The 27,932-nt window shown below is 50.4% G+C and overlaps 1 protein-coding gene across 1 annotated transcript; it reads right to left on the reverse strand.

The window, feature by feature from the left end:
• Nucleotides 1–2,760: 2,760 nt before the first annotated feature.
• LOC127193059 (uncharacterized) lies at nt 2,761–18,819 on the reverse strand. The gene is made up of 6 exons (XM_051150400.1): nt 18,540–18,819; nt 18,205–18,328; nt 15,072–15,298; nt 14,490–14,560; nt 13,985–14,089; nt 2,761–3,051 (listed from the first exon to the last, which is right to left on the reverse strand). The coding sequence occupies exons 1-6, from the start codon at nt 18,759–18,761 to the stop codon at nt 2,877–2,879; spliced, it is 924 nt and encodes a 307-aa protein (XP_051006357.1). The 5' UTR covers nt 18,762–18,819; the 3' UTR covers nt 2,761–2,876.
• Nucleotides 18,820–27,932: the final 9,113 nt, after the last annotated feature.

A 27,932-nucleotide genomic window follows, 5' to 3' on the forward strand; every position in this document is an offset into this window, starting at 1 on the left:
GCATCCACTTATCCTGTCTCCCACCAAACTGCGTCCGCCTTCCCGCCGCCGCCCCAACTTCTCTATGTCTGGCTACTTGTCTAGTCCATTCTTTGCTAACCAGACTCGCTCAGACCTGCCCCGCCCTCCCTTGTCTCAAAAGGCCTTCAGCCTCGACCCTTCTCCAAAACCTTGTCCATTCCACCATACCCGTCTTCTTTCATTCAGTGCCCACGCCCTCCAGGCCCATCAGAGGGTTGGTGACGAAGCCTTCGTAAGCACTCCCTGATCCTATGTCTCCTTCTGCCTCCTTACTAGGGCCCAGATCTTGGTCTGGGTATCCTGTCTACACTCAAGACCCTATCGAGTTTCTCCTGAGTTTCCTTTTTAAATTGTGTGGTCAGGTAGGTGCCATAGCACATGTAGACAAAAGTTTCAGGAGCTGGTTCTTGCCAGGCTTGTGCAGCTTCTATCTGTTAACCTTGCTTTCTTCAAACTCACATTGATCTGCCTGCCTCTGCCTCCTGAGTGCTGTTTATATATAAATATTTTTATGTGCATTGGTGTTTTGCCTGCATGTGTGTTTCTTTTTGGTTTCTCTCTCTCTCTCTCTCTCTCTCTCTCTCTCTCTCTCTCTCTCTCTCTCTCTCTCTCTCTCCAGGGTTTCTCTGTGTAGTCTTGGCTTTCCTGGACTCACTTTGTAGACCAGGCTGGCCTCGAACTCACAGCGATCCGCCTGCCTCTGCCTCCCGAGTGCTGGGATTAAAGGCATGTGTCACTACCACCCAGCTTAAGCTTGTAGTTTTAAACTCCACTTCCACTCTCCCAGACAGGTCACTGGAGTTGGGCAACTACATGTCAAGGTCTAGCCTACATGTCTGAGCAAAGAGTTATCACCTTTCCTGTCCTCTGTTCCAAATCCACTTTGATGTTCCAAACCCTGAGATGTTCAACCAAATAATTTTGAAATGTTCTGCCAAATTTCTACAGAAACATAAAAGACTGGAAACCCCCTAGCCTTGCCGTTTGAGGGCTATTAAAAAAAAAAACAATAAACAACAACAACAAAAAACCAAAAAACCTCAAAGCTGGTCGTGGTAGCACACATCTTTAATCCTATCACTCAGAGAGGTAGAGGCAGGTGGATGACTGTGAGTTTGAAACCAGCCTGGTCCAGGACAGCCATGGCTATACATTGAAACACTGTCTTGAAAAACAAAAAAAGAGCTGGACGTGGTGGTACACACCTTTAATCCCAGCACTCGGGAGGCAGAAGCAAGCAGATCACTGTGAGTTTGAGGCCAACCTGGTCTACAAAGCCAGCGCAGGACAGCCAAGGCTACACAGAGAAACCCTGTCTCAAAAAACCAAAGGTGGGGGTGGGGACCGACAAAAAAAGAAGAAAAAATAGCCTTTCTTGGCCATGCCACTCATAATTTATCACAATTTATAATTATATAGTAGTTTTGCCCACCGTTTTTTTTGGGAGGGGGGTTCAAGACAGGGTCTCTCTGTGTAGCCTTGGCTGTCCTGGACTCACTTTGTAGACCAGGCTGGCCTCAAACTCACATCGATCCACCACCCTCTGCCTCCCAAGTGCTGGGATTAAAGGCGTGCACCACCACACCCAGCCTCCATGTTTTGGTTTTTATGATCTACAGTCCCAAGCAAGGTACGGTCATCCACCATGACTCGGTAAGTATATCCACTAATGTCCAGTGACGATGCCCATCCACCATGACTCGGTAAGTATATCCACTAATGCCCATCTGACATGGAGAACAGGCTTGAAGGCCACCATGTGAGGTCACAATGAGAACTGCATTTCTGAAACTCAGGGAAGGGCCAAGCTGGAAACGGACAGACCCACCCATTATCCCTTCAGGTAAACACACCCACCAAACTAGGCTTGTTTAGAGAACACATGCAGGGAAAAGATAGTATACTTGCAACTCACAGAAAGGAAAAACCCCAAAGGTCAGCACCAGGGAGGGAAGAGGAGCATCTCCCACCCGCTTCTCTCAAACATGATGCAGTTGCTTGTTGGCGTGCAAATCTGGGGCCCTGGCATGGTACTGGAGGGTCCAGGAAGCAATATCAATATTGAACCAAGGTACCAGTATCAAATCACTGATCACTGTGCGTCCAGGACATGAGGGAGAGCTACTTGGCCCCCTTGTGGAGTCCAGCTTGTCCCAAGGACAGCTAGCTTATGTGTAAAGATAATAAAAAGTCCAACTTGACTCAAGGTCTCAGTCTGTGCCCAGCGTCCAAGGACAACCAGCTGTGTCTAAAAATATTCCACTGCCCCTGAAAGGTACTAACCCCTCCCTGCTGGCCTGCTAAATTCTGTTTTTGCAAAAAGATATTAAAAAGGCACTTGCTCCTGCTTTAGGATGTCTGCAGCTTAAAAGAGCTGAACAGACCCCCGAAGCATCGGCTCCATAAAATTCCTGTGTGTCTTGCATCGACATCGGACTCCGTTTCTCTCTGGGGACTCTGGGAATAGACTAGAGATCTCTTTAAAAGTCTCAGTCTTACAGTACTGCCCTAACACATACTACCCGTATCTGAGGGGTGTGGTGTTTGAGACAAAGTTTCTCTGTGTAGCTCTGATTGTCCTAGAAAACTCTCTCTATAGTCCAGGCTGGCTTCAAGCTCAGAGACCTGCCTGCCTCTGCCTCCCCAGTGCTGCGATTAAAGGCATGAGCCACCGACAGCTGACCACATACTATACACATTATAGGCAACTTTGGGCTGGGAGCTCAAGTCGCTGTACCCCCATTTGTTTCAGATGGAAGTTCAGAGAGGCTGTACAAGCCCTGGGGAGCCCAACAGCATGAGGCGCCTCTGTGAGAACTTTATTCATTCCTGGGGCATGGTCTGTAGGGACGAGGTTACTGGCTCTTCTTGGCAGAGGTGGACTCTGCGCTGCCAGGCTCAGTCTCGGAATCATCTTTAGGTCTCGGCACAGGCTGGAACTTGAGTAGAACGGACGGCGTGAAGATGGATGCTTTCACCACAGGAGACGGAGTCTCATCAGTGTTGGTGGGTCCGCTGCAGGCTGCCGTGCTGCATGAGAGGTGTGACACATGACATACATGTGATGAAGACACAGGCGACAGGTGTCTCCCGAGGTATTGTTACTTCTAGAAACCTCTCCCATTGGGTCTCTTCGGTGTTGTGCATTATAGCACTGTCTATGATTGTGGAAAAGCTGAAACAAATCTAAATGCCTATGAATAACAGAGGAAACAGTGTGAACCACCAGTAGGCTGTCCTGTGGCTAGTTAAAGGAGAAAAAACGCCCCAGTGGCTTTCGAGTTGTTTCTCTTTTTATTTTGAGGACTGGGTGGCCTCAAACTATGTGGTCCAAAACCGGCTTTGAACTTGCAGTAATCCTCCTGCCTCAGCCTCTCAGGTGTTAGAGGAGTGTGCCTGTAACCAGCCACCTGTCTGCCCATCCTTTCAAGCCCTTCTTGCTGTGCCCCTCAGCTCCCTAACACTTCCAGCTGGACACACCCGTGTGAATAGGCGTTTGTAGCATGTACTCACAGCTTCCTAACACTTTGTTTTTTGGGTTGTTTTGTTTTGTTTTTCGAGACAGGGTTTCCCTGTGTAGCCTTGGCTGTTCTGGACTCACTTTGTAGACCAGGCTGGCCTCGAACTCAAAGCGATCCACCTGCCTCTGCCTCCCGAGTGCTAGGATTAAAGGCGTGCGCCACCATGTCTTCCTAATACTTTCATTTGGAACATAAATTTGTAGCTACATGTTTGCAACAATTTCCTCTAGACTGAAACATTTCCTCCTGGGGAAAAGTGCATAAAACTCAAGAAAATTCCAAACACTAAAAGAAAACCTGTAAGATTGCTAAATGCCTCACTGAAGGTATAGAAGCAATAAACAATTCCTAAGGGGAGGAAATTCTGAGTTCATGAGCCCTCACCACACCTCACCACACCACACCACACCACACCACACCACACCACACCACACCACACCTCATCACAACACACCTCACCACACCTCACCACACCTCATCACAACACACCTCACCACACCACACCTCATCACACCACACCACACCTCACCACACCTCACCACACCCACACCACACCTCACCACACCTCATCACACCACACCTCACCACACCTCACCACACCTCATCACACCACACCTCACCACACCTCACACACCACACCTCACCACACCTCACCACACCACACCTCACCACACCACACCACACCACACCACACCTCACCTCACCACACCACACCACACCACACCTCACCACACCACACCACACTCACCACACCTCACCACACCACACCACACCACACCACACCTCACCACACCACACCTCACCACACCACATCACACCACACCACACCACACCACACCACACCACACCACCACACCACCTCACCACAACTCACCACACCACACCACCCACACCACACCTCACCTCACCACACCACACCTCACCACACCAACACCCTCCCTCACCACACCACACCTCACCACACCACACCTCACCACACCTCATCACACCTCACCTCACCACACCACACCTCACCACACCACACCACACCACACCACACCACACCACCACACAACCTCACCACACCACACACACCACACCACAGCACACCTCACCACACCAAACACACCTCACCACACCACAACTCACCACACCAACCACCCACACCACACCCACACCACACCACACCACACCACACCACACCTCACCTCACCACACCACACCACCCACACCACACACACCTACCACACCACACCACCCACACCTCACACACCACACCACACCACACCACACCTCACCACACCACACCACACCTCACCACACCACACCACACCTCACCACACCTCACCTCACCACACCACACCTCACCACACCACACCACACCACACCACACCTCACCACACCACACCTCACCACACCACACCACACCACACCACACACCACACCACACCTCACACCACACCACACCACACCACACCACACCTCACCACACCACACCTCACCACACCACACCTCACCACACCACACCACACCACACCTCACCACTCACCACACCACACACACCACACCACACCTCACCACACCACACCTCACCCACACCACAGACACCACACCACACCACACCACACACACACCAACACCTCACCTCACCACACCACACCTCACACACCACACACACCACACCACACCTCACCTCACCACACCACACCTCACCACACCTCATCACACCACACCACACCACACCTCATCACACCACACCACACCTCACCACACCTCATCACACCACACCACACCACACCTCATCACACCACACCACACCTCACCACACCACACCACAGCACAGCACACCACACCTCACCACACCTCACCACACCACACCTCACCTCACCTCACCACACCACACCTCACCACACCACCACACCACACTCACCACAACCACACCACACCACACCACACCACACCACACCTCACCACACCTCACCACACCTCACCACACCACACCACACCTCATCACACCTCACCACACCACACCTCATCACACCACACCACAGCACAGCACACCACACCACACCTCACCACACCACACCTCACCACACCTCACCACACCACACCTCACCACACCACACCACACCACACCACACCTCACACAAACCACACCTCACCACACACCACACCACACCACACCTCACCACCACCCACACCTCACCAACAACCTCACACACCAACACCTCACCACACCACACCACACCACACCACACCACACCACACCACACCTCACCTCACCACACCACACCTCACCACACCACACCACACCACACCACACCACACCACACCTCACCTCACCACACCACACCTCACCTCACCACACCTCACCTCACCTCACCACACCTCACCTCACCACACCTCACCTCACCTCACCACACACCACACCACACCTCACCTCACCTCACCACACCACACCACACCACACCACACCACACCTCACCACACCTCACCACACCTCACCACACCACACCTCATCACACCTCACCACACCACACCTCACCTCACCACACCTCACCACACCACACCACACCACACCACACCACACCTCACCACACCACACCACACTTTGCCACACCACACAGGGTGAGCTCTTCAGTGATCCAAATGACAGAGCGGCCCTCACTCCTGTAAGTGACCACACTAAACACACTCCCTCACCAAGCTAACTCTGAGTGGAATCCTTGCTTTGATCTGTCATCAGCATATTATCTAAGAGGAACAGACATTTGCTCAAATCTCCCCAGGAAAGCCATACAAACTAGTTATGTATAACCTGACTAGCCATATAATATTCCATAAGTACATGAATGCATATTTTTTTCTAGATTTTTTTTTACAAGGTCTCATTATATTAGCCCTCATAGCTTTGGTTGGCTTGGATTTCTATAACTTTCTTCCTTGAACAGGCTGACCACAAATTTGTAACAATATTCCTGCCTCAACCCCATGAGTGCTGGAATTAAGACAATTACCATCCTGCCTTGATTCATGTCTCCTCCTGTGGGATTTCTTTGCTGCTGGTGGTAGTAGTGCTTTTTTGTTTGGTTTTGGGTTTGGTTTGGTTTGAAGACAGGTTGTCACTATGTTGCCCTGGATGGCTTGGAACTATGTAGACCAGGCTAACTTCAGACTCACAGAGATCTGCCTGCCACTGCTGCCCCAGAGCTAAAATTAAAGGTGTGACACTATGCACTGCCATATGTCCTCTTTTTAACTGATACACCATAAAGGTTTTTTGTTTGTTTTGGTTTTTGGTTTTTGGTTTTTCAAGACAGGGTTGCTCTATATAGCCTTGACTGTCCTGGACTCGCTGTGTAGACCAGGCTATCCTGGAAGTCACAGTGATCCGCCTATCTCTGCCTCCCAAATGCTGGGATTAAAGACGTGCGCCACCACCGCCCGGCTCACCATAAAGTTTTATAAAAGTGTCTTTTCTGCATGAGCATAACAGACAAAGTTATGATACTCATAAGGCCCCTCTCTGAGGGGTGTGAGTCCATGACAGCCCCACTTCTAGGAAGGCTGGGGCAGAAAGATCACAAGCTCAAGGTCATCTTCAGCAACACAGTGGGATGCTGACTCAGAAGGCACAGAGAGGGCTGAGGCTACAGGGCTGTAGTAGGCCACTTACCTCCGTATACCAGCCCTCGCTTTACCTTTGCTTTGGGGGCGGTTTCCAAGATGTCAATTAATCACAAAAACCAATTCATTGAGTTTGAGAACATTTACAGTTCATGACCTATTTTGAAAAGATAGTCTTTGAAAAAGACTAAGCACACCTGTAATATACCAGGACTAAGCTGGGCATGGTATGCACACCTGTAATACACCAGGACAAAGCTGGGCATGGTATGCACACCTGTAATACACCAGGACAAAACTGGGCACGGTATGCACACCTGTAATACACCAGGACAAAACTGGGCATGGTATGCACACCTGTAATACACCAGGACAAAACTGGGCACGGTATGCACCCCTGTAATACACCAGGACAAAACTGGGCATGGTATGCACACCTGTAATACACCAGGACAAAACTGGGCACGGTATGCACACCTGTAATACACCAGGACAAAGCTGGGCACGGTATGCACACCTGTAATACACCAGGACAAAGCTGGGCACGGTATGCACCCCTGTAATACACCAGGACAAAGCTGGGCACGGTATGCACCCCTGTAATACACCAGGACAAAACTGGGCATGGTATGCACACCTGTAATACACCAGGACAAAGCTGGGCACGGTATGCACACCTGTAATACACCAGGACAAAGCTGGGCATGGTATGCACCCCTGTAATACACCAGGACAAAGCTGGGCACAGATGCACACCTGTAATACACCAGGACTAAGCTGGGCACGGTATGCACCCCTGTAATACACCAGGACAAAGCTGGGCACGGTATGCACCCCTGTAATACACCAGGACAAAGCTGGGCACAGTATGCACCCCTGTAATACACCAGGACTAAGCTGGGCATGGTATGCACCCCTGTAATACACCAGGACAAAGCTGGGCACAGTATGCACCCCTGTAATACACCAGGACTCAGGAAGTGGAGGCAAGAAGATCAGGAGTTTGAGGCTAAGCAAGCCTCATCTACACAGCCAGGTTCTCTGAAACTCTATGGTTAAAAAAAAAGCCTTGGTTATACCCCTGTACGAACCTATACTCCCAGCACTCAGGAAGGTGGAGGCTGAAGGATTCATGTGTTTAAGGTCAAATGGACGACATGGTAAGACTAAATCTCAGAATATTAATAACAAAGAGGAACTTTGCATTTCAAAGTGAAAAGAATGGGAGAAGAGGGGCTGGAAGGATGGCTCAGAGGTTAAGAGCACTGTCTGCTCTTCCAAAGGTCCTGAGTTCAATTCCCAGCAACCACATGGTGGTTCACAACCATCTATAATGAGATCTGGTGCCCAAATTCTGGTGTCCAGGTGTACATACAAGCAGAACACTACAAATATTTTTGTCTGGTTTCTTTCTTTTCGAGACAGGGTTTCTCTGTGTAGCCTTGGCTGTTCTGGACTCGCTTTGTAGACCAGGCTAGCCTCGAACTCACATCAATCTGCCGGCCTCTGCCTTCTGGGATTAAAGGTGTGCACCACCACGCCTGGCAATAATCTTTAAAAAAAGAAAAAAGAAAAAAGGTATTGGAGAAGATATCTGCAAATTGATAAGAGACTTATAAATATCAAGAAACAGGGCTGGAGATACGACTCATGTACTGGCTGCTCTTGCAGTGGACCTGAGTTCTCTTCCTTGCACCCCTCAGGTGAATCAGGGGATCTGGTGCCCTCTTCTGACCTCTGCAGGCACCTGCACTCACAACCACATACCACAGAGACACACACATACATGAAGTTTAAAAATCTAGCTGGCTGTAGTGACACACACTTATAACCACAGCATTCTGGAGACTCCGTGAGTCTGAGGCCAGCCTGGTCTACATAGTGAGTTCTAGGATAGTCAGGCTACACAGTGAGACCCCTCTCGAAATAGCAGCAGAGTCGATGGTGGCGCATGCCTTTAATCCCAGCACTTGGGAGACAGAGGCAGGCCAATCTCTGTGAGTTCGAGGCCAGCTCAGTCTACAAAGTGAGTCCAGGACAGCCAAGGCTACACAGAGAAACCCTGTCTCGAAAAACCAAAAAAGGAAAAAAGAAAAGAAAAAGATAAGCCTAAGTGGGAGAAGGAGCACTCGCCTAGTAGGGCTAAGCCTGATCCCTCCAACATAAAATAAAATGTAGTGTGTGGAGGCACATGCCTTTAACCAAAGCACTCAGAGAAAGCAAGGAGGCAGGTCTCTGTGAATTCAAAGCCAGCCTGATTTACATAGTTTGTTCCAGGCCACCTGAGCAACATTCTGAGACCCTGTCTCAGCAAATAAGCCAGCAAACAAATGAATAAAGGCATGCCAAGCATGGTGGTGTATACTGATAGTCCACGCACTTGGAAGCCTAGGCAGAAGGAAGGCCCAAAACCCAAGGCCAGCCTGGTCTACCTAGCGAGCTTCAGGCCAGCCAGGGCTACACAGCAAGGCATGTCTCACAGTAAAATTTTTTAAAAAGATGCTAAGAACTAAGCATTGCCATGACCACAGGGTGAGTCCGTGGGTAAGGCACTTGCTGCTGAGCCTGGTGACCTGTGTGATCCCCAGAGCCACATATTACAGGGAGAGAACCAACTCCTTTCGTGCTGTCCTCTGACTTTAACAGGCATGCCACAGGGACACCGTGGTGCACATGCTCATGCACGCCCATGCGTGCGCGCGCGCACACACACACACACACACACACACACAAATAAAAAAGTGTGACTGTTTTCATGAGAATAGAGTGTTTCTAGCTTATGGAAAAAAAGGGACCTTCAATACATGTCTAGCGGGTCTATACAAGGCCACTTTTAGAATATGGCAGCTTCTTAATATAGTAAACATGGACTCTGAATATGAGTGGGTGGTACTTGCCGAGCATGTGTGAGGTCCTGGGTTCCATCACCAACACTGTAAAAAATTTATAGACATGTATGTGTGTATACACATTTGCATACAACATACACAGTGGGCATTATATATACATTAAAGTTAGCATATACTCTAGATGTCTACTCAGGTCAAAGCTGTGGCCTCACTAAACCTTTTCCCAGAGCATTATTTCTAGTAGCCATAACGATGCACAGATGCTAATACAAGATTAGGAACCAGGGAGAAGGCTCACAGTAAAAAGGTCGCTGTGCAAGCACAAGGACCTGAGTTCTGATCCCCAGAGCCCATCTAAAAGCTGGGCACAGCAGCATGTATCATCGGTCACACTGCCACACTAGGCAGGTTCAAAGGTCAACCAGCCAAGCAAAGGTTCAGCGAGAGAACCTTGTCTCAGAAAATGAGATGAAGGGGCTAGAAAAATGGCTCACAGCTCCCCCAGAACACAGCATGGTGGCTCACAGCTATCTGTAACTACTTCCAGGGCACCCATGTCCTCTTCTGACTGGCGGTGGGGAAGGGGGGGGGCAACACACGACCAGGCACACATATGGTGCAGAGACATGCATGCAGGAAAATACTCACATTTGAGAAATAAAAATAATATAAAAATTAAGAAAAAGGATGGCCGGGCATGGTGGCTCACGCCTTTAATCCCAGCACTCGGGAAGCAGAGGCAGACAGATTGCTGTGAGTTCCAGGCCAGCCTGGTCTACCAAGTGAGTCCAGGACAGCCAAGGCTACACAGAAAGACACTGTCTCAAAAAAGAAAAGAAAAGAAAAGAAAAAAAAGAAAAGAAGTGGAAGTCGGGTGTGGTGGCGCACACCTGTAATCCCAGCACTCGGGAGGCAGAGGCAGGTGGATCGCTGTGAGTTCAAGGCCAGCCTGGTCTACAAAGCGAGTCTAGGACAGCCAAGGATACACAATGAAATCCTGACACAGAAAGAAAGAAAGAAAGAAAGAAAGAAAGAAAGAAGAAAAGAAGTGGAGAAGCAGGAGCCACATAGTAGCTCACAACCATCTATAATGAGATCTGGTGCCCTCTTCTGGTGTGCAGGTGTACATGCCTAGCTTCCATGTGGCTGCTAGGGAACTGGGCCATCTTCTAAATCCCCAAACTTAACATCTTGTTTGTTTGTTTTTGTTTTTCAATGCAGGGTTTCTCTGTGTAGCCCTGGCTGTCCTGGACTCTCTTCATAGACCAGGATGGTCTCGAACTCACAGCGATCTGCCTGCCTCTGCCTCCCGAGTGCTGGGATTCAAGGAGCGTGCCACCACACCCAGCTCCAAACCTACCATCTTAACCATTTCTCTTAGAATGCTGGGATCCATGCATGCCAAGCACAGGCCCTGTCACTGAGTACACACAGCACCAGCGTCCTTTTGAAAAATTTTCAGTGACTCTTTCTGGAATGTCACTCAAAACAGAACTCTGTACCCATAAGCACCAGCCCCTTTACCTACCTCTCCAGCTACCCAACCACTACTCAATTTTGTGTCTCTCAGAATTAACCAAGTCTAGATACAGATAGTCATATAGTGTCTTTTCCTTTTTTCTTTTTTCCTCCTTTGTTTGTTTGGTTTTTGGTTTTGGTTTTGTTTTTCAAGACAGGGTTTCTCTGTAGCCCTGGCTTTCCTGGAACTTGCTCTGTAGACCAGGCTGGTCTTGAGCTCACAGAGATCCACCTGCCTTCTTGTCACTGACAAAAGCTGACAGAAATTATTTAAAGGGGAAGATGTGTAGGCCTTTAATCTTAGCGCTTGGGAGGCAGAGGCAGGCAGATCTCTGAGAGTTCCAGACTAGCCAGGGCTGCATAATGAGATCATCTCAAAATAAAAGGAAGGGGAGCTGATTTTGGCTCACAGTCTTAGAGGCTTTAGTCTATGATCTGCTAATTCCACGGCTTTCAGACCGAGAGTGAGGCAGAAACATCACCACAAAAGGAAATGGAAGAATAAAGCTGCCCACTTCAGCCAGGAAACAAAGAGGAGTGGACAAGGCTCAGTGCCAAGAAGTCAGCACGAGAGACCTGTCCCGTTGACCCGCTGCCTCTGTGGAGACCCTTAGGCACCGAATAGGTCCAAGCCCTCAAGACTCAGTCATCTCCAGAAACGCCATCACAGATCCATGCCTTGCTGTTCTCCTAGGTCTCTCTCAGTCCAGTGAAGCCGACAGGATCAACCATCAGAACAAAGCCTAGTGGTCCACACCTGGAGTTCCATCATGAAGGAGGGTGAGGCAGAGGACTGGCCTGCGCATGTAAGCAGTGCTCAGCCACCACAGCAAGCTCTTGTCTCCACTCCCTTAGCGTGTCATTCCTGCTTTCGTTTTTGCTTACTGTTTTGTTTTTTGTTTTTCTTTTTTTAATTTTCGTTTTATGAGACAGTTTCTCTGTTTTGTTTTTGTTTTGGGGTTTTTTTTCTCTGTGTCCCTGGCTGTCCTGGACTCACTCTGTAGACCAGGCTGGCCTATAACTCACAGTGATCCTCCTGCCTCTGCCTCCCAAGTGCTGGGATTAAAGGTGTGCGCCACCACACCTGGCTATGTTTCAGATTTTCTTTTCTTTTTTTTTTTTTTTAAATGATTTATTTGTTTATTATTATGTATACAGTGCTCTGTCTGCATGTACACCTGCACACCAGAAGAGGGATCAGATCACATTATAGATAGTTGTGAGCCACCATGTGGTTGATGGGAATTGAACTCAGGCTCTTAACCACTGAGCCATCTCTCCAGCCCCATGTTTTTTAAGACAGGGTTTCTCTGTGTAGGCCTGGCTGTCCTGGACTCACTTTGTAGACTGGGCTGGCCTCGAACTCACAGATATCCACCTGCCTCTGCCTCCCAAAGCATTGGGATTACAAGTGTGTGCCACCACGCCCAGCTTCTATTTCTGACTTTTGATGAATCTACAGCATTCATTCTAGCACTCTAGGATGTATGTCCCTCGGCTATAGAGAAGCCTAAGACCTTTCTTACAGATTTGCCTGTTTGCAAGTCCCTTTGGGCAAACCTTCTATAAGGAACTGTGTTATTCCCTCACACATGTGCACAAGCCAGAATCCACACGCACACACATGCGCACGCACACATCCCACACCGCTAGTGCCAGGAGTTTAGGAAAGGCTGAACAGGTGGCGCATTGAGACAGGGTCTCCTGCAGCTGAAACTGCTTCAAAATGACTACACACACAGAGATGACCTTGAATGTCTGATGCCTCTGCTTCCACCTCCCAAGTGCTACAATTACAAGGTACATACATCGCTAGCTCCACAAGTGATTTTTTGTTTTTGTAAATGTTGATTGGCCATTTAGCTCTTTTTATTTGCTTGTTTGTTTTGAGACAGGGTTTCTCTGTGTAATCAGATCACATTATAGATGGTTGTGAGCCACCATGTGCTTCCTGGGAATTGAACTCAGGACCTCTGGAAGAGCAGTCAGGGCTCTTAACCTATGAGCCATCTCTCCAGTCCCTCTACAAGTGATTTTTAACAATCTACATTCCGGAGCTGGGCGTGGTGGCGCACGCCTTTAATCCCAGCACTGGGGGGGGGGGGGTAGAGGCAGGCGGATCGATGTGAGTTCAAGGCCAGCCTAGTCTACAAAGTGAGTCCAGGATGGCCAAGGCTACACAGAGAAACCCTGTCTCGAAAAAAAAAAAAAAATCTACATTCCGTGAACTCTGCTTTGCCAAGGCCGCCCCTTCGCTGTCTCCTTTCTGTTGGGCTTGGGTTGGCCAATCACTGACGTTTCCTACCACTGCAAACACTGAGTACGTGTGAGGCTTCTGGGCGTGAAAGAAATACCGTGACCAAGGTTCTCTTTTGCCCTTGAGCACACCATCGCAGTCCTTTGAGAGGCAGGGACAGTGTCACTGGACCAGAGCCCAGGGGTCAGGGTCACAAAGGTACAGATACTCACCAGGAGAAGCCAGAACAATGGAGCTTGTGTGCATTGTTTCCTGCCAAATATGAGAAATGGAAGCCTCCAGGGTTGAGGACCAACGGGGTCAGATCGACCATGTGGCTGTAAAAGATGGAAGAAATGAGACAGGATGTTAGCCTTGGGCCTGTTCACAGCCTGGGTGCCAGGATCCGTCCATCAGAGTCCAGACTCTGCCTTGGAATGGAATACAATCACAACCCCAAACTATGATAATTAAGTGGGTGGGACAAAATAACCATCAAGGTGGGGCGTGGTGGCACATGACTTTAATCCCAGCACTCAGGGAGGCAGAGGCAGGTGGATTGCTGTGAGTTCGAGGCCAGCCTGGTCTACAAAGCGAGTCCAGAACAGACAAGGCTACACAGAGAAACCATGCCTTGAAAAACCAAAGTAAATAAATCAATAACCATCAAGTCTGGCTTCCAAGATGGCCCCCAAATTTTTTTGTTTCCTTCAAGCTGAGTAAATAAATCTCTTCTACCTCTTTGAAGTTGATGAAAGACCGTTCCAGTTTAACTTCACTTCAGACCTTGAAACATCCGGTTTCTCTATCTATAAGAAAGGAAAAACAGAGGGGACTGCCCCGTGCAGAATAGCAGTGCTTCCTTCCACAGGAAGCAAGAGCTATTTCAGGGATACAGAGAAGATGGAGGCTGAGGCAAAGGGTACAGGGAAGGAGAGGGCTTCCGGAGAGGGGACCCCTGAAGTGAGACACACAAAACAAACAGGAGCCCAAACACACAGACAGGGGCAGAGTAGGGATGACACCCTGAGAGCCAGGAATGGGGATAAAGGTGTGAGGAAAGACTTCTTGTTCTTAGGGACATGCCAAGTATACCTAGATTGCTGGCTCACGGAGAACAAGAGGTGGAGCGTGTGCCTTTCCCCTCCACTGTGGCCCTCGGCCAGGATAGCCCCCTCTTATCTGTGTAACCTACTGCTAATCCATACCCCAAGCCTGTCTGAGAAGAGCCATTCCGCAGAGACCTGAGAACCACTGCAGGACATGTGAACAGAAGCCACCCTCCTGGGACTGCCTAGAGGAGAGCACGCTCCCACTGACCGGCTTGCCCGTTACTGGAGGGAAGGGGCCAAAGACCCTGGGCATAGTGTAGACAGAGGGCGATGCAGCCACTACAGAGGCCACTGTGGTGGTAGGTGGTGCCGGTGGCAGAGGCGCTGGCAGCAGTGACAGCGGTGGTGGTAACAGGGCTGGGGAGGTTGAGCGGTCTCGGAAAAGGATGGGATCTGGTTTCTTTGGTTTCAGCTTCCTCCTCTTCTTCTTGGCATCTGCATCAAATACTTTAGTGATGCCTTGGGCAGTAAGTAGGATCCAAGGGTCTCTGCAGCTGAGGGCCACCTGAACCTCGCCATCTTTCTGCCTCCCACCCCCAAGTTGCTGGTGTTATATGTATGTGAACAGTTTTCGGGGTGCCTAGGATTAACCTTGGGGCTTCATATGAGCTAGGTAGGCAAGAGCTCTGCTAGCAGAGCCTTCTATCAGCCTTTGCCCCTTACATGCACAGCCGGATCCCGTCTGCATAAAAGCATAAAAGTGATGTCTCACTTTAAGTCCCGTATTTTAATGGGAGTAATGGAGTGGACCAGGCCCGTGGCCCCTCAGTCATGGGACTGTGGACAACTGAGTCCATCAACACCAGCAAAGATATCCAGCCCCACAGTGAGCCCTCAGCCTAAAACCAGCCTCAGAGGCACAGAGGGGCGAAAGGGGGTCCTGTTTTTGTTTGTTTGTTTTTCCAGACAGGGACAAGGTTTCTCTGTGTGTTCTTGACTGTCCTGGACTTGCTTTGTAGACCAGGCTGGACTCGAACTCACAGCAATCCACCTGCCTCTGCCTCCCAAGTGCTGGGGTTAAAGGCATGCACCACCACCGCCCAGCAAGGGTCCTGCTTTTATAAGAACCCATACTGAGGTTTTACAAAGGTGGGTTCAAGGTAAGTGATGCTTGGGCAGGACCCTGGGCCAGGTCCTACTCCACTTTTAGGCCTTATGGACTGCATTGGGAGTCTGGGGAGTACAGTTAATTTAGTTAAAGCACTTCACACATCCCATCAGAAGACTTCCCTAGCTGGCTGTGCTGGTGCATGCCTGTGATCCCAGAGTTCAAGAGAGAAAGGCAGGGCAATCAGGAGTTCAAAGCTAATCCCAACTACAAGTTTAAGGTCTTGGGGCTGGAGAGATGGCTCAGCAGTTAAGAGCACTGACTGCTCTTCCAAAGGTCATGAGTTCAATTCCCAGCAACCACATGGTGGCTCACAACCATCTATAATGTGATCTGATATCCTCCTCTGGCCTGCAGGGGTACATGCAGGCAGAGCTCTGTATACATAATAATAAATAAATAAAATCTTTAAAAAAAAAAAAAAGCCAGGCGTGGTGGCGCACACCTTTAATCCCAGCACTCGGGAGGCAGAGGCAGGCAGATTGCTGTGAGTTCGAGGCCAGCCTGGTCTACAAAGTGAGTCCAGGATGGCCAAGGCTACACAGAGAAACCCTGTCTCAAAAAAAAAAAAAAAAAAAAAAAAAGTTTAAGGTCTTGTCAAACGATAAGAACGGACAAGATGGCTCAGCAAGTAAAGGTGCTTGCCACCAAGCCTGATGGCCTGAGCTGTGGTAGAGCAAAATCTCTGCAAGCTGTCTTTAGCCAGCCATATATACAAAACGGGAAGTGTTTGAGCGTGCTCACGAACACACACACACACACACACACACACACACACACATGCGCGCGTGCCTACACACACACACAAATAAATAAGTAAAATGCTTTAACATTTTTAAGAATTAGGGTTGGACACATGGCTCAGTGGTTAAGAGCACTGTCTGCTGTTCCAGAGGTCCTGAGTTCAATTCCCAGCAACCACATGGTGGCTCACAACCATCTATACTGGGATCTGATGCTTCTTCTGGTCCACAGGTGTACATACAGATGGAGCTCTCATATACATACATAAATATTTGTAAAAACTATAAGAAATAGAGACAACAAAAAGAAGAGAGGGGTGGAGGTGGGGCTCAGGAGCTGGCTCAGCTGGTAAAGCACTCACATCCTAAGCATAAAGGGCTGAGTTCAGATGTCCATATGCACAGGCCATGCCAGTGCACACCTGTAATCCTGGCGTTCTGGGGATGGAGAGACTCTGGAAGCCCACTGGACAGACAGCCTACCCAAATCAGAGATTTGGGTTCAGCAAGAGCCCTTGTGTCAAAACACAAAGGTGAAAGATGAGAGCTGAGAGCCAGGTGTGGTGGCCCATGGCTTTGGTCCTAGGCAGGTGGGTCTGTGAGTTTGAGGCCAGCCTGGTCTACACAGTGAGTTAGTTCCAGGCTGGCCAGAGGTACATAGTAAGACCTTATCTTTAAAAAAAAAAAAAAAAAAAAGTAAAATTAAGAGAGAGAAGAAAAAATATTAAGGGGCCGGCAAGTTGGCTCACTGGGTAGAAGCACTTGCCATGTAAGCCTGACAACCTGAGTTGAGTCTCCAGATCCCACAGTGGAAGAATTGACTCCTGCAAGTTATCCTCCGCCCTCCATGTGCGCACCAGTGCCACAGGTGGGAACACACACATACACACACACACAATTTTGGTTTAGAGCCAGGTGTGGTGGCACACGTCTTTAATCCCAGCACTCTTTGAAGGCAGAGGCAGGCGGAGCTCTGCGATTTTGAGGCCAGTAGTACTCTGTCTCAAATTAATTATTTTAATTAAAACACATCCTAAAGCCAGGATTAAAGGGGCCTGCCTTGCCAGCTTCTCAGTAATTGGCCTCTAGAATCGCTAATTTTTTGTTTTGTTTTGTTTTTCGAGATAGGGTCTCTCTGTGTAGCCTTGGCTGTTCTGGATTCGCTTTGTAGACCAGGCTGGCCTCGAACTCACAGTGATCCACCTGCCTCTGCCTCCCAAGTGCTGGGATTAAAGGCGCGCGCTACCATGCCAGGCTACATTCGCTAATCCTGCTAGGAGGTGTGCTTTCCTTTCTGTCCAGGTTCTCTTTCCTACTCTTCATTAAATCTGATCTGAAAGGACAAATACAACATGGAGAATAGAGGCGGACACCTTATCTACACGTAAGATGTCACCAACCTGAGCTTAACATACACTGCAATGTGATGGGAACAACTGCTTTGGGCTCAGCGTCCCAAGGGTTGGCACCTTTCAGAAGCAGAGCCTCACCCTGAGAATATAGATGCACACGGTGGATGCGCCTCTTCAGCTGCTCCAGGCGCTGATGCATTTCCAGGGCACCCATGCTGTTGCACTGATTCAGTTCCCCCTGGACAGCGCAGACAAACTTCGCCTGCAATAATTATTGAGGAAAGGCGGAAAGCCAGAGAGTCGCTCGCCTGCTCCATCCCCAGGCTTGGCATCCTTGGCTTCTCAAAGACCCGTTTGGCTGCCCTAGCCGCCCGTTCGATGACCTCCCCATCCATCCCTCAGCCAAAGTCCCACCCTCAAAGCCCCGCCCTAAGAAACCGCAGGCGGAGGTGGCGGCCTCCCGCCGCCCGCACCCAGAGGCAGGAGAGTAGCCCGCGCTGCTCGATCTCAGTCTGCTTGCCCTTGCGCACGACCCTCTCCGCCAGAGCTGGGTTGCGGTCCAAGGTGCGGAAGAGGCGGCGCAGCGCGCGCTCCGTGTAGGTCGCTGCTTGCCTCTCGAAGTCGTCCTCGGAGATGAGCTGGCAGAAGGTCACACTCTGGGGAAATTCGCTGTCGAACTCGTCCAGGACTTCCATTGGGGATGGATTGTGAGTGGTAGGCTCACTGTGAGTGGTGCTGCCTGGGGACGGAGCAACCGTCTCAGGGCAGGGCAACCCTCCCGAGGGCTAGGACTCAGGTGCCAAAAGGTGATGGAAGTCCTTTGGGGTGGGGGGGGTGGGGGCCTGCAGGACGCACCCACTCTCTCCCTACAGCCGTAGTGCAAACTCCAGTTCCCCAGACTTCCCACCCCCCTCCCGGCCTTCCCCTACAAGGAATGCCCACAGAGGCAGGGGGCGGGACCAGCACCAGTACACGTGACAATGCCCACCTCTTCAGGCATGCGCGCTGGCGTGCTCCAAACCCCCTTCCCCCCCCACCCCCCGCCCCCCACCTCCGTGACCTCTGAAGACACCAATCAGCCAGGGTCCTCTCGGTTCCAAAACACAGAGCCCTCTCTCAGCCTTGCTAGTCGGCCATGGTAATTGAACCTAGCTTCCGGTTCACTAGGACAATGTCCAGAAGGACTTCCTTCTGCCCCCGAAGGGATTTAGCTTTGGCTTTTGCACCCCCTGTTTCCTGTCCTACTCTGCAGCATCTCACACATCCCTCTCCAGATCATGTCCTGAACGCCCCTTCATGACCACTTTTTTTTATTAATTTATTCTTATTACATCTCAATGGTTATCCCGTCCCTTGTATCCTCCCATTCCTCCCTCCCTCCCATTTTCCCCTTACTCCCCTCCCCTATGACTGTGACTGAGGGGGACTTCCTCCCCCTTTATATGCTCATAGGTATCAAGTCTCTTCTTGGTAGTCTGCTATCCTTCCTCCGAGTGCCACCAGGTCTCCCCATCCAGGGGACGTGGTCAAATATGAGGCACCAGAGTACGTGTGAAAGTCAGACCCCACTCTCCACTCAACTGTGGAGATTGACCACTTTTTTTTTTAAAGATTTATTTCTTTATTTATTATGTACACAGTGCTCTGTCCACATGTGCATTTGCAGGCCAGAGGAGGGCATCAGATCACATTATAGATGGTTATGAGCCACCATGTGGTTGCTGGGAATTGAACTCAGGACCTCTGGAAGAGCAGGACCTCTTAACCGCTGAGCCATCTCTCCAGCCCCATGACCACTTTTTTTGTTGTTGTTGTTTTGTTTTTCGAGACAAGGCCTCTTTACTATATTGTTCCGGCTATACTAGAAATCACTTGTAGACCAGACTGATCTGGAACAACTCTGCCTCCTGTGTGATGGGATCAAAGGTCATGCCTGGACCCATGACCACTTTTGTTGTTTTGTTTTTCAATACAGGGTTTCTCTGTGTACCTTTGGCTGTCCTAGACTTGCTTTGTAGCCTAGGATGGCCTCGAACTCACAGTGATCCACCTGCCTCTGCCTCTCCAAGTGCTGGGATTAAAGGTGTGCACCACCACGCCAGCTTCCCATGACCACTTCTTTGCTTTATGCCTTGATGCCATCCTGTCTCTTGGCTCTTCCCTTTCTGTCTGTCTGTCTGTCTGTCTCTCTCCCTCCCTCCCTCCCTCCCCCCCCCCTTTATGTAGTACTAGGGATTGAACCCAGGACCTTGTGCATAGCAGACAAGTGCTCTACCCCTGAGCCATATCCCCAACCTTTGTCCTTTCACTCTTGCCCCTCCGCCATGTTTCTGAAGGTTGTCTTCACCTGCCTCTTGACAGGCTTTCCTATTTAAACTCACAGATGTGACTTAGCCAAGCTGAGTCCTCTGAGGCCCTGACCACCCCTGAGCTCCAGGCCCACACCCAAGATGGGTACAAGTAAGGAGTCCTGCACATCTCGGGACAGATCTGCTGCACCAACTGCTGCTGGCCCACGTAACCTACCCACAAAGCGGGATGGATGCCATCTCCTCCTTCCCCACCAAAGCCGCCCATCAGGCCTGAGACCCACATATATATCAGAACAGTCCCCCTGTGGGTGCCAGGATTGCACAGCTGGAGGAGGGCTGAAGGTGAGACTGTCTCAACCCTGGGGTACAGGCTCCTCCCAAAAGCAAACCTGGAAGCCTGGGCTTCCTCTCAAAGAGACAGGCTTGACCACCTCTCACTAGGTTTTCATTTGTTTGTTTTTAAAGGGCGGGGGGCGGGGGCCTTAAAACAAGATCTCGTCATTGCAACCCTAGCTGTCCTGGAACTTGCTGTGTAGACCAGGCTGTCCTTGAATCCACCTACCCATGCCTTCCCAGTGCTGGGTTCAAAGGTGTGGGCCACCACCCCCAGCTTCCCACTAGGTCTGGATGCTAAAAGTAACCCTGCAAGCAAAGGCAGGGTCAGGCGTCCTTAAACCTTCAGCTCCAGCCCTGCTGAACACTGCTGTGCCAGACACCTCCAGGCCCCTCCTGCTCAGGACACACGCTCCTGTCAAAGAGCAAGCAGGCACGGTTGGCAGGCTCCTCCGCAGGCTTCCTCTTCCAAGCCCATCCGTCCATCCCAAGCAGTACAGGCCTGCCAGGCCCCAAACCGGAAGGCAGTGAGTGCCCTGGTGTGGGGCTGTCTCTCTTTAGCTTGGTTGGCTTCTGGCTTCAGGGAAGGCCAGCCCTGTTCTTCCCGATGCATTCAAGGCTGGGCAAGGTACCAAAACCTTTTACCATGCAGAGGTGAACATCTGTTTCTCTCTACAAGTTCCTGGAGTTCCTAATTTTTTGTTTGTTTGTTTGTGTTTTATTTTGATTCTTGAGACAGCTTCAAATCTGAGGCCGTCTTCTTGTCTTAGCCTGCGGGCATGAGCTACCATACCTAGCATGGATTCCCCAATCTTTTTCTTCTTCCTTTTTTTTGTTTTTGTTTTTCAAGACAGGGTTTCTCAGGGGCTGGTGAGATGGCTCAGAAGTTAAAAGCACTGGCTGCTCATCCAGAGGTCCTGAGTTCAATTCCCAACAACCACATGGTGGCTCACAGCCATCTATGATGTGATTTGATGTCCTCTCCTAGCCTGCAGGTGTGCTTACAGGCAGAACACTATACATAATAAAAAATAAATATTAAAAAAAAAGTCAGGGTTTCTGTGTGTAGCTTTGGCTGTCCTGGACTCACTTTGTAGACCAGGCTGGCCTCAAACTCACAGGGATCCACCTGCCTCTGCCTCCCAAGTGCTGGGATTAAAGGCATGCACCACCACACTCAGCTGCTCTTTGCCTTTTCTTTTTTAAAATTTTTTTTATTTTGCATTCATTGGTGTTTAGTCTGCATGTATGTCTGTGTGAGGGTGTCAGCTTTTGGAGTTATAGACAGTTGTGAGTTGCCATGTGGGTGCGAGGAATTGAACCCAGACCCTCCAGAAAAGCAGTGAGTGCTCTTCTGAGCCATCTCTCCAGCCCCACCCTTTGCTTTTTAAACATAGGGTTTCTCTGTGTAGCCCTGGATGTCCTAGAACTCACTATGTGAACCTTAAACCCAGAGATCCATCTGCATATGCCTCCCAAGTGCTGGGATCAAAGGCATAAGCCACCATGCCTGGTGGACTCCCCCATCTTAACTGGGGCGGGGGAGGCAAGAGCTTGAAACTGGAGCCTTTTCAAACCTGGGGTCTCCCCTTTGTACTAGTTCCAGCCTTGAACTATTATTCCCAGCATCCACCTTTATCCTCCTTGATGGCAACACTTACCCTTTGGCATCTCAGGTTCCTCGGGCGGGCGGGGCCTGAGTGAGTAGCGAGCATGGTGGGCGGGGCGTGAGTGAGTAGCGAGCATGGTGGGCGGGGCCTGACAGATGCCCTTTCATCATTGCACTGCTTCCCAGGGGACCTCAGTAGTGCAACAGGGAAAGAGTGTCCGTCTGTCCATCCAGCAACCCTGCTTAGTGTCTCCGGGTGGGGGGTGGAGACCTAGAATACATGCCTACCTGGGCGGGGCCTCTGCCTGAGCAAAGGGTGCCCTCTGACCCCAGAGACAGAGGCCCGACTAAGAGTCTCAAGTTTCTATGGAGAAGAGAGTGAGTTGAGCAGGGGGAGGAAGGGCCTGCAGGCCTGAGGGGCCAGGCCTGGGAAGCGGGGATTGTCGGTGGCGAGGAGGAGGCGGTCTCTGAGGCTGGTCCCAGATGCTTTGACAATACCATTGCACTGCTTCTCAGAGCACAGTAGTGCAACCTAGTCAGAGCACCTGCGGCCAGCAGAAAGGCCACGCCCCTAGTTACGCGCAGGGCTGGAAGTTCCAACACCAGGGCCTGGAGCGCACGGAGGGTTTTCAGCCGGGATGTGGTTCTCGGGTCTTAGGGACCTCAGGGCAGCTAAACTTTCCCCACTAGGATTCTGATTGGGGTGAGACACTGCCAGGAGAAAGCTGACGGGTGTGCACCTGAGGGGGCTCCCCACACAAAGGACAGGGACCTGTGCTCAGCTGTGGGAGCAGCACCGTGGGGCCCTCTTACATCCTGCTTCAGCCTGGAGCGTAAAATAGAATACGAGGGGTGCTTCAGCCCCAGCAGATGAGGCCCTTGGAGCCCCCAGCCCCAGCCCTTGGTCCGTTCCCCCACTATGAGTTTTGCACTCTGTCCTAACAGCCGGGGCGCCATCTGGAGACCCCTGGCTTCACCGCACCCACGCCCCCAGACCAGCTACTTACATGAAAAGACACCCCCTGTTCCCACGGCGGAGACAAGGTGAAGATTAGTGGGAGATCCTGGTCAGCGGAGGCCCATTCCTACACAGACAAGCCCGCACCTCGTGGCGCCCTCTCCCCCTGGGCTCCATCTTTAACCCCCTGACAGTCCGGAGGGCTGAGCCCCAGGCCTCAAGGCACAGGGCCAGCCTCATTGGCTTGCGCCAACACCAAGCTTCGACTCCTGCACACCTATTGGCTGCTGCTGGAAAGATTTCAAAATAGCCTCAGGGCTCCGATTGGCCAGGCGCCGAGTTTTGGCTCCACAGTTTTAACAATGAGTTCTACAAACACTTTCTCCTCATTCATAAGTAAGGAAAAAGAGCTCCCTGCCCGCCTTTTCCCAGCCCTCGCCGCAAGTACTGTAGCCCGTGCTTGCCACACAGCTCACCAAATTAGGGAGGACCCTGAGGTCCCCGGGAAGTGTCTGAGCCTCAGGCCAAGCCAGCAGTTGAATAGGCCCTCGGCTGTTCGCTACTGTGTATGAGATTTTAGAAAAGACTGGGGCCTTCCCTTTTCCTGTCCGACTTCACGGTGTCATCAGGAACCCTCCAGCTGGGCGGAGGAGGCCCTCGCACGCACCGTGTGAGGGGGAAAATGCTCCTGCGGGCCCTGAGACTGTGAACCACTCTGTATTTAAGTGAGCTTTCTGGGCTGATAAGGGCAAACGTTGGCACCATGTAGCACCCCAAACCTGAAAAGCTCTACTCAGGTGTGTGTTGGGGAAGATTTAAAAAAAAAAAAAAAAAAAAAAAAACACTTTTGCAACTGGCATCTGTGTCTTCTCCTGCCTTATCCCCAGTTCAACCGCTGAGAGAAAATAGTTTAGAAACAGACAGAGCTGGTTTCTGGTCGCCAGGAACTTCTATTGTCCACCTTATTTTACATTTTACGTGTTTGGGTGCTTTGCCTGGTCTGTGCCACCCGCTGCACGCCTACTGTCCAGGGAGGTCATTAGGAGCTCCCGTCCTCTGGAACTGGAATTACAGAGGACTGTGAACCAGCGCACGGGTGCTGGAAATGGAGCCCGGGTCCTCTGGAAGAGCAAGCAGTGCTCTTAACTGAACCCCAATCTCTTCAGTCCCTACGTCATCTTTGAAAAAAAAACAACCAACCAAAAGACTGCTGTAGGTTTTGGCGACAAGGCCCATTATGTACCGCTCCCTGGCTGGCTGGGAACTTGATGCATAGATTAGGCTAGCCCTGTGCTTGTGGTGCTCCTCCTGGGTGTTTCTCTGTGGTGCTAGGGATACAGTTACCATACTGTGCCTCTCCACACTGAAATTCCAGCACTTGTGGAGTGCAGAAAGGAGCTAGAAGTTCAGGATAGCCTGAGCTACAGGAAATGCTGTGTTTAAGAGGATGGGGCTCGCTGGAGAGAAGACTCAGTGGCTGAGAGGGCTGGCTGCTCTTCCAGAGGACTCAGGCTCCATGCCCAGCACCTACAAGACGTCCCACAAGCATCTATAACTCCAGTTCCAGGGGTTCTGACACCCTCTTCTGATCTCTGAGGATACCACACTCATGTGTATATTTACACACACACACAAACACACACACACAAGGGTGTGCACGCGCACTTATTGTTAAAAATAACATTTAAAAGTTTGGCAGTAGCCGGGCGTGGTGGCGCACGCCTTTAATCCCAGCACTCGGGAGGCAGAGGCAGGTGGATCGCTGTGAGTTCGAGGCCAGCCTGGTCTACAAAGTGAGTCCAGGATGGCCAAGGCTACACAGAGAAACCCTGTCTCGAAAAACCAAAAAAAAAAAAAAAAAAAAAGTTTGGCAGTAGATCCAAAGGTGATGCACACCTTTAATCCCAGAACCTGGGAGGCAGAGACAGGTGGATCTCTATGAATTCTAGGCCAAGCCTGGTCTACAATGTGAGTTTTAGGGCAGCTAGAGTCACATGGTGAAAACCCTGTCTCAAAATAAAAGTTGGTCATCAGGTGGTGGTGGTGCACACCTTTAACCCCAGCGCTTGGGAGGCAGAGGCAGGTGGACCTCTGAGTTCTAGGCCAGCCTGGTCTACAAAGCGAGTCCAGAGCATCCATGGCTACATAGAGAAACCCTATCTCAAACAAACAAACAAACAAACAAATAAGTAAAAGCTTGCCAGTGGAAAAACCAGGGTCTTTCAGTGGCAGTAATAGTCCAAGATATAATTCCCTCCCCTCAGGACTCAAGTGACCGCAACTTTTCTCTCACCCACACACTTTCTTTCTTTCTTTCTTTCTTTTTTTTTCTTCCCCGAGACAGGCTTTCTCTATGTAGCCCTGGCTGTCCTGGACTCGCTTTGTAAACCAGGCTGGCCTTGAACTCATATCAATCGGCCTACCTCTGCCTCCCAAGTGCTGGGATTAAAGACATGCACCACCACACCCGGCTTGTCCCACACACTTTAATAAAGTCAATTTATCTCTCAAGTCCATGTGTTCTCTGTTCTCCCCACACTATTTAAAGTCCCTTCTAGCCAACTGTCATGCCAGCCACTTGGGACTTTTTCTGGCCCTCAGAAAATCAACACTTTCTGTGCCCAGCAGTTTCCTGAAATCCTTATTGCCCTCCCCCCCAGCCAAACCCAGGAAATCTGTCATTCCTTCCGCCACCTCTAGAGGTCGCACACGCACCACTAGAGAGCTGTCAGCCTGCCTGATGGGCGCCCTCCTCTTGCCTCGGCTCCTGCTTTCCTTATTTAAACATACACCACACTATGTGCGCTATTTTATCTAATTTTGGTGCTGGAAAAGGACCTCATGCCTTGTACACGCTAGAAAAGCTCTACCCATAGTCTCATGAACACCAAGTACCAACTGTCCCACAACTCAACCCCCGAGCCGTCTATTTTTGCCTTTAAACTGTAGAACCTTGACTGCCCAGATTGGGTGGGGTTTTTTTGGGGGAGGGGGGGAGGGAGGTTTCTTCCTTTGAGATGTCTTTTGAGGTGCTCTTCTTGATCTCTTTTTAAAAATTACACGTCTGTATGGGAGTGTGCACATGTGTGCAGGGGCCCACAGGAATCAGAGGAGCATGACATAGGTCCTAGCCCTCTGAGGGAGGAGAATGTGCTCTAACCACTGAGCCACCACCAAGTCCTCTTATTTTCTCTCTTTAAGGCCTTGGAAGGTCCTAGTGAGGGCTTGGTGCCGCACTGTGGGCACCTAGAAGATAGGAGTGCCATCAAGAGTGTGGATAAAAGCCAGGCATGGTGGCACATGCCTTTGTTTTGGGGACGGTTTTTGTTTTGTTTTATTTTAATGTTTTTTGAGACAAGGTTTCTCTGTGTAGCCTTGGCTATCCTGGACTCACCTTGTAGACCAGGCTGGTCTCGAACTCACATCGATCTGCCTGCCTCTGCCTCCTGAGTGCTAAGATTAAAGGCGTGTACCACCACGCCAGGGTAGGTGCATGCCTTTAATCCCAGCACTCGGAGGCAGACACAGGCAGATCGATGTGAGTTCGAGGCCAGCCTGGTCTACAAAGTAAGTCCAGGACAGCCCAAGGCTACACAGAGAAACCTTGTCTCAAATACAAAACAAAAAGAGGTGGGGGAGGGGGCGGGAAAGCATGTGGGAGCCTGAGGTATTAATTTCCAGTAGATAGGCAGAATCCTCAACTGGCCTGTAGTCAAAGATAAGTCTCAGCTGGGCATGGTGGCGCATGCCTTTAATCTCAGCACTTGGGAGGCAGAGGCAGGTGGATCACTATCGCTGTGAGTTCCAGGCCAGCCTGGTCTACAAAGCAAGTCTAGGACAGTCAAGGCTACACAGGGAAACCCTATCTCAAAAAACAAACAAACAAACAAAGATAAGTCTCAAGACTGCCACAACCACAAGAAGAGTGGAGTCCTGGGCAAGTTATGAGAGGACTGAAGAGCTTGAGCCCCATCCCAGTTGGCAGGGCCCTAAGACCAAAACCACTCAATAGAATAGTTGCCTAAGGGGCCAGGCATGGTGGCTTTTGCCTTTAATGCCAGCATTCATGAGGCATACAAGCAGGGGGATGTCTGCGAATTCAAAGCCAGCCTGGTCTACAAAGCAAGTCCAGATTTTCCAAGACTACACAGAGAAACCCTGTCTGGGAAAACAACAAAAAAAGTTGCCTAAAATCAACTCCTGGGAACTGAGGTCAATTGCTATGAGGTCACTGTACATGGAAGTGTGATAATGCATGGACAGGCATCAATAAATAAATAAATAAATAAATAAATTGATCCCAGCACTCAGAAGGCAGAGGCAGGCGGATCTCTATGAGTTCAAAGGCCAGCCTGGGCTATTACAGAGAAACCCTGTCTGGAGAGAAGAAAAATTTAAAAGGTGGGAGATGAGGGGCAACTACACAAGAGTTGTTCTCTGGCCTCCATACATATCCTGGGGCACAGGTGCCAACACACACATCACACGTCCTGCACATCACATGTTCTGAGGCACAGGTGCCAACACACACACACACCACATGTCCTGAGGCACAGGTGCCAACACACACACACCCAGCACATGTCCTGAGGCACAGGTGCCAACACACACCCAGCACATGTCCTGAGGCACAGGTGCCAACACACACATCCCA

This window comes from Acomys russatus, chromosome 8 (assembly GCF_903995435.1).
Source record: "Acomys russatus chromosome 8, mAcoRus1.1, whole genome shotgun sequence".
Lineage (NCBI taxonomy): Eukaryota > Metazoa > Chordata > Mammalia > Rodentia > Muridae > Acomys > Acomys russatus.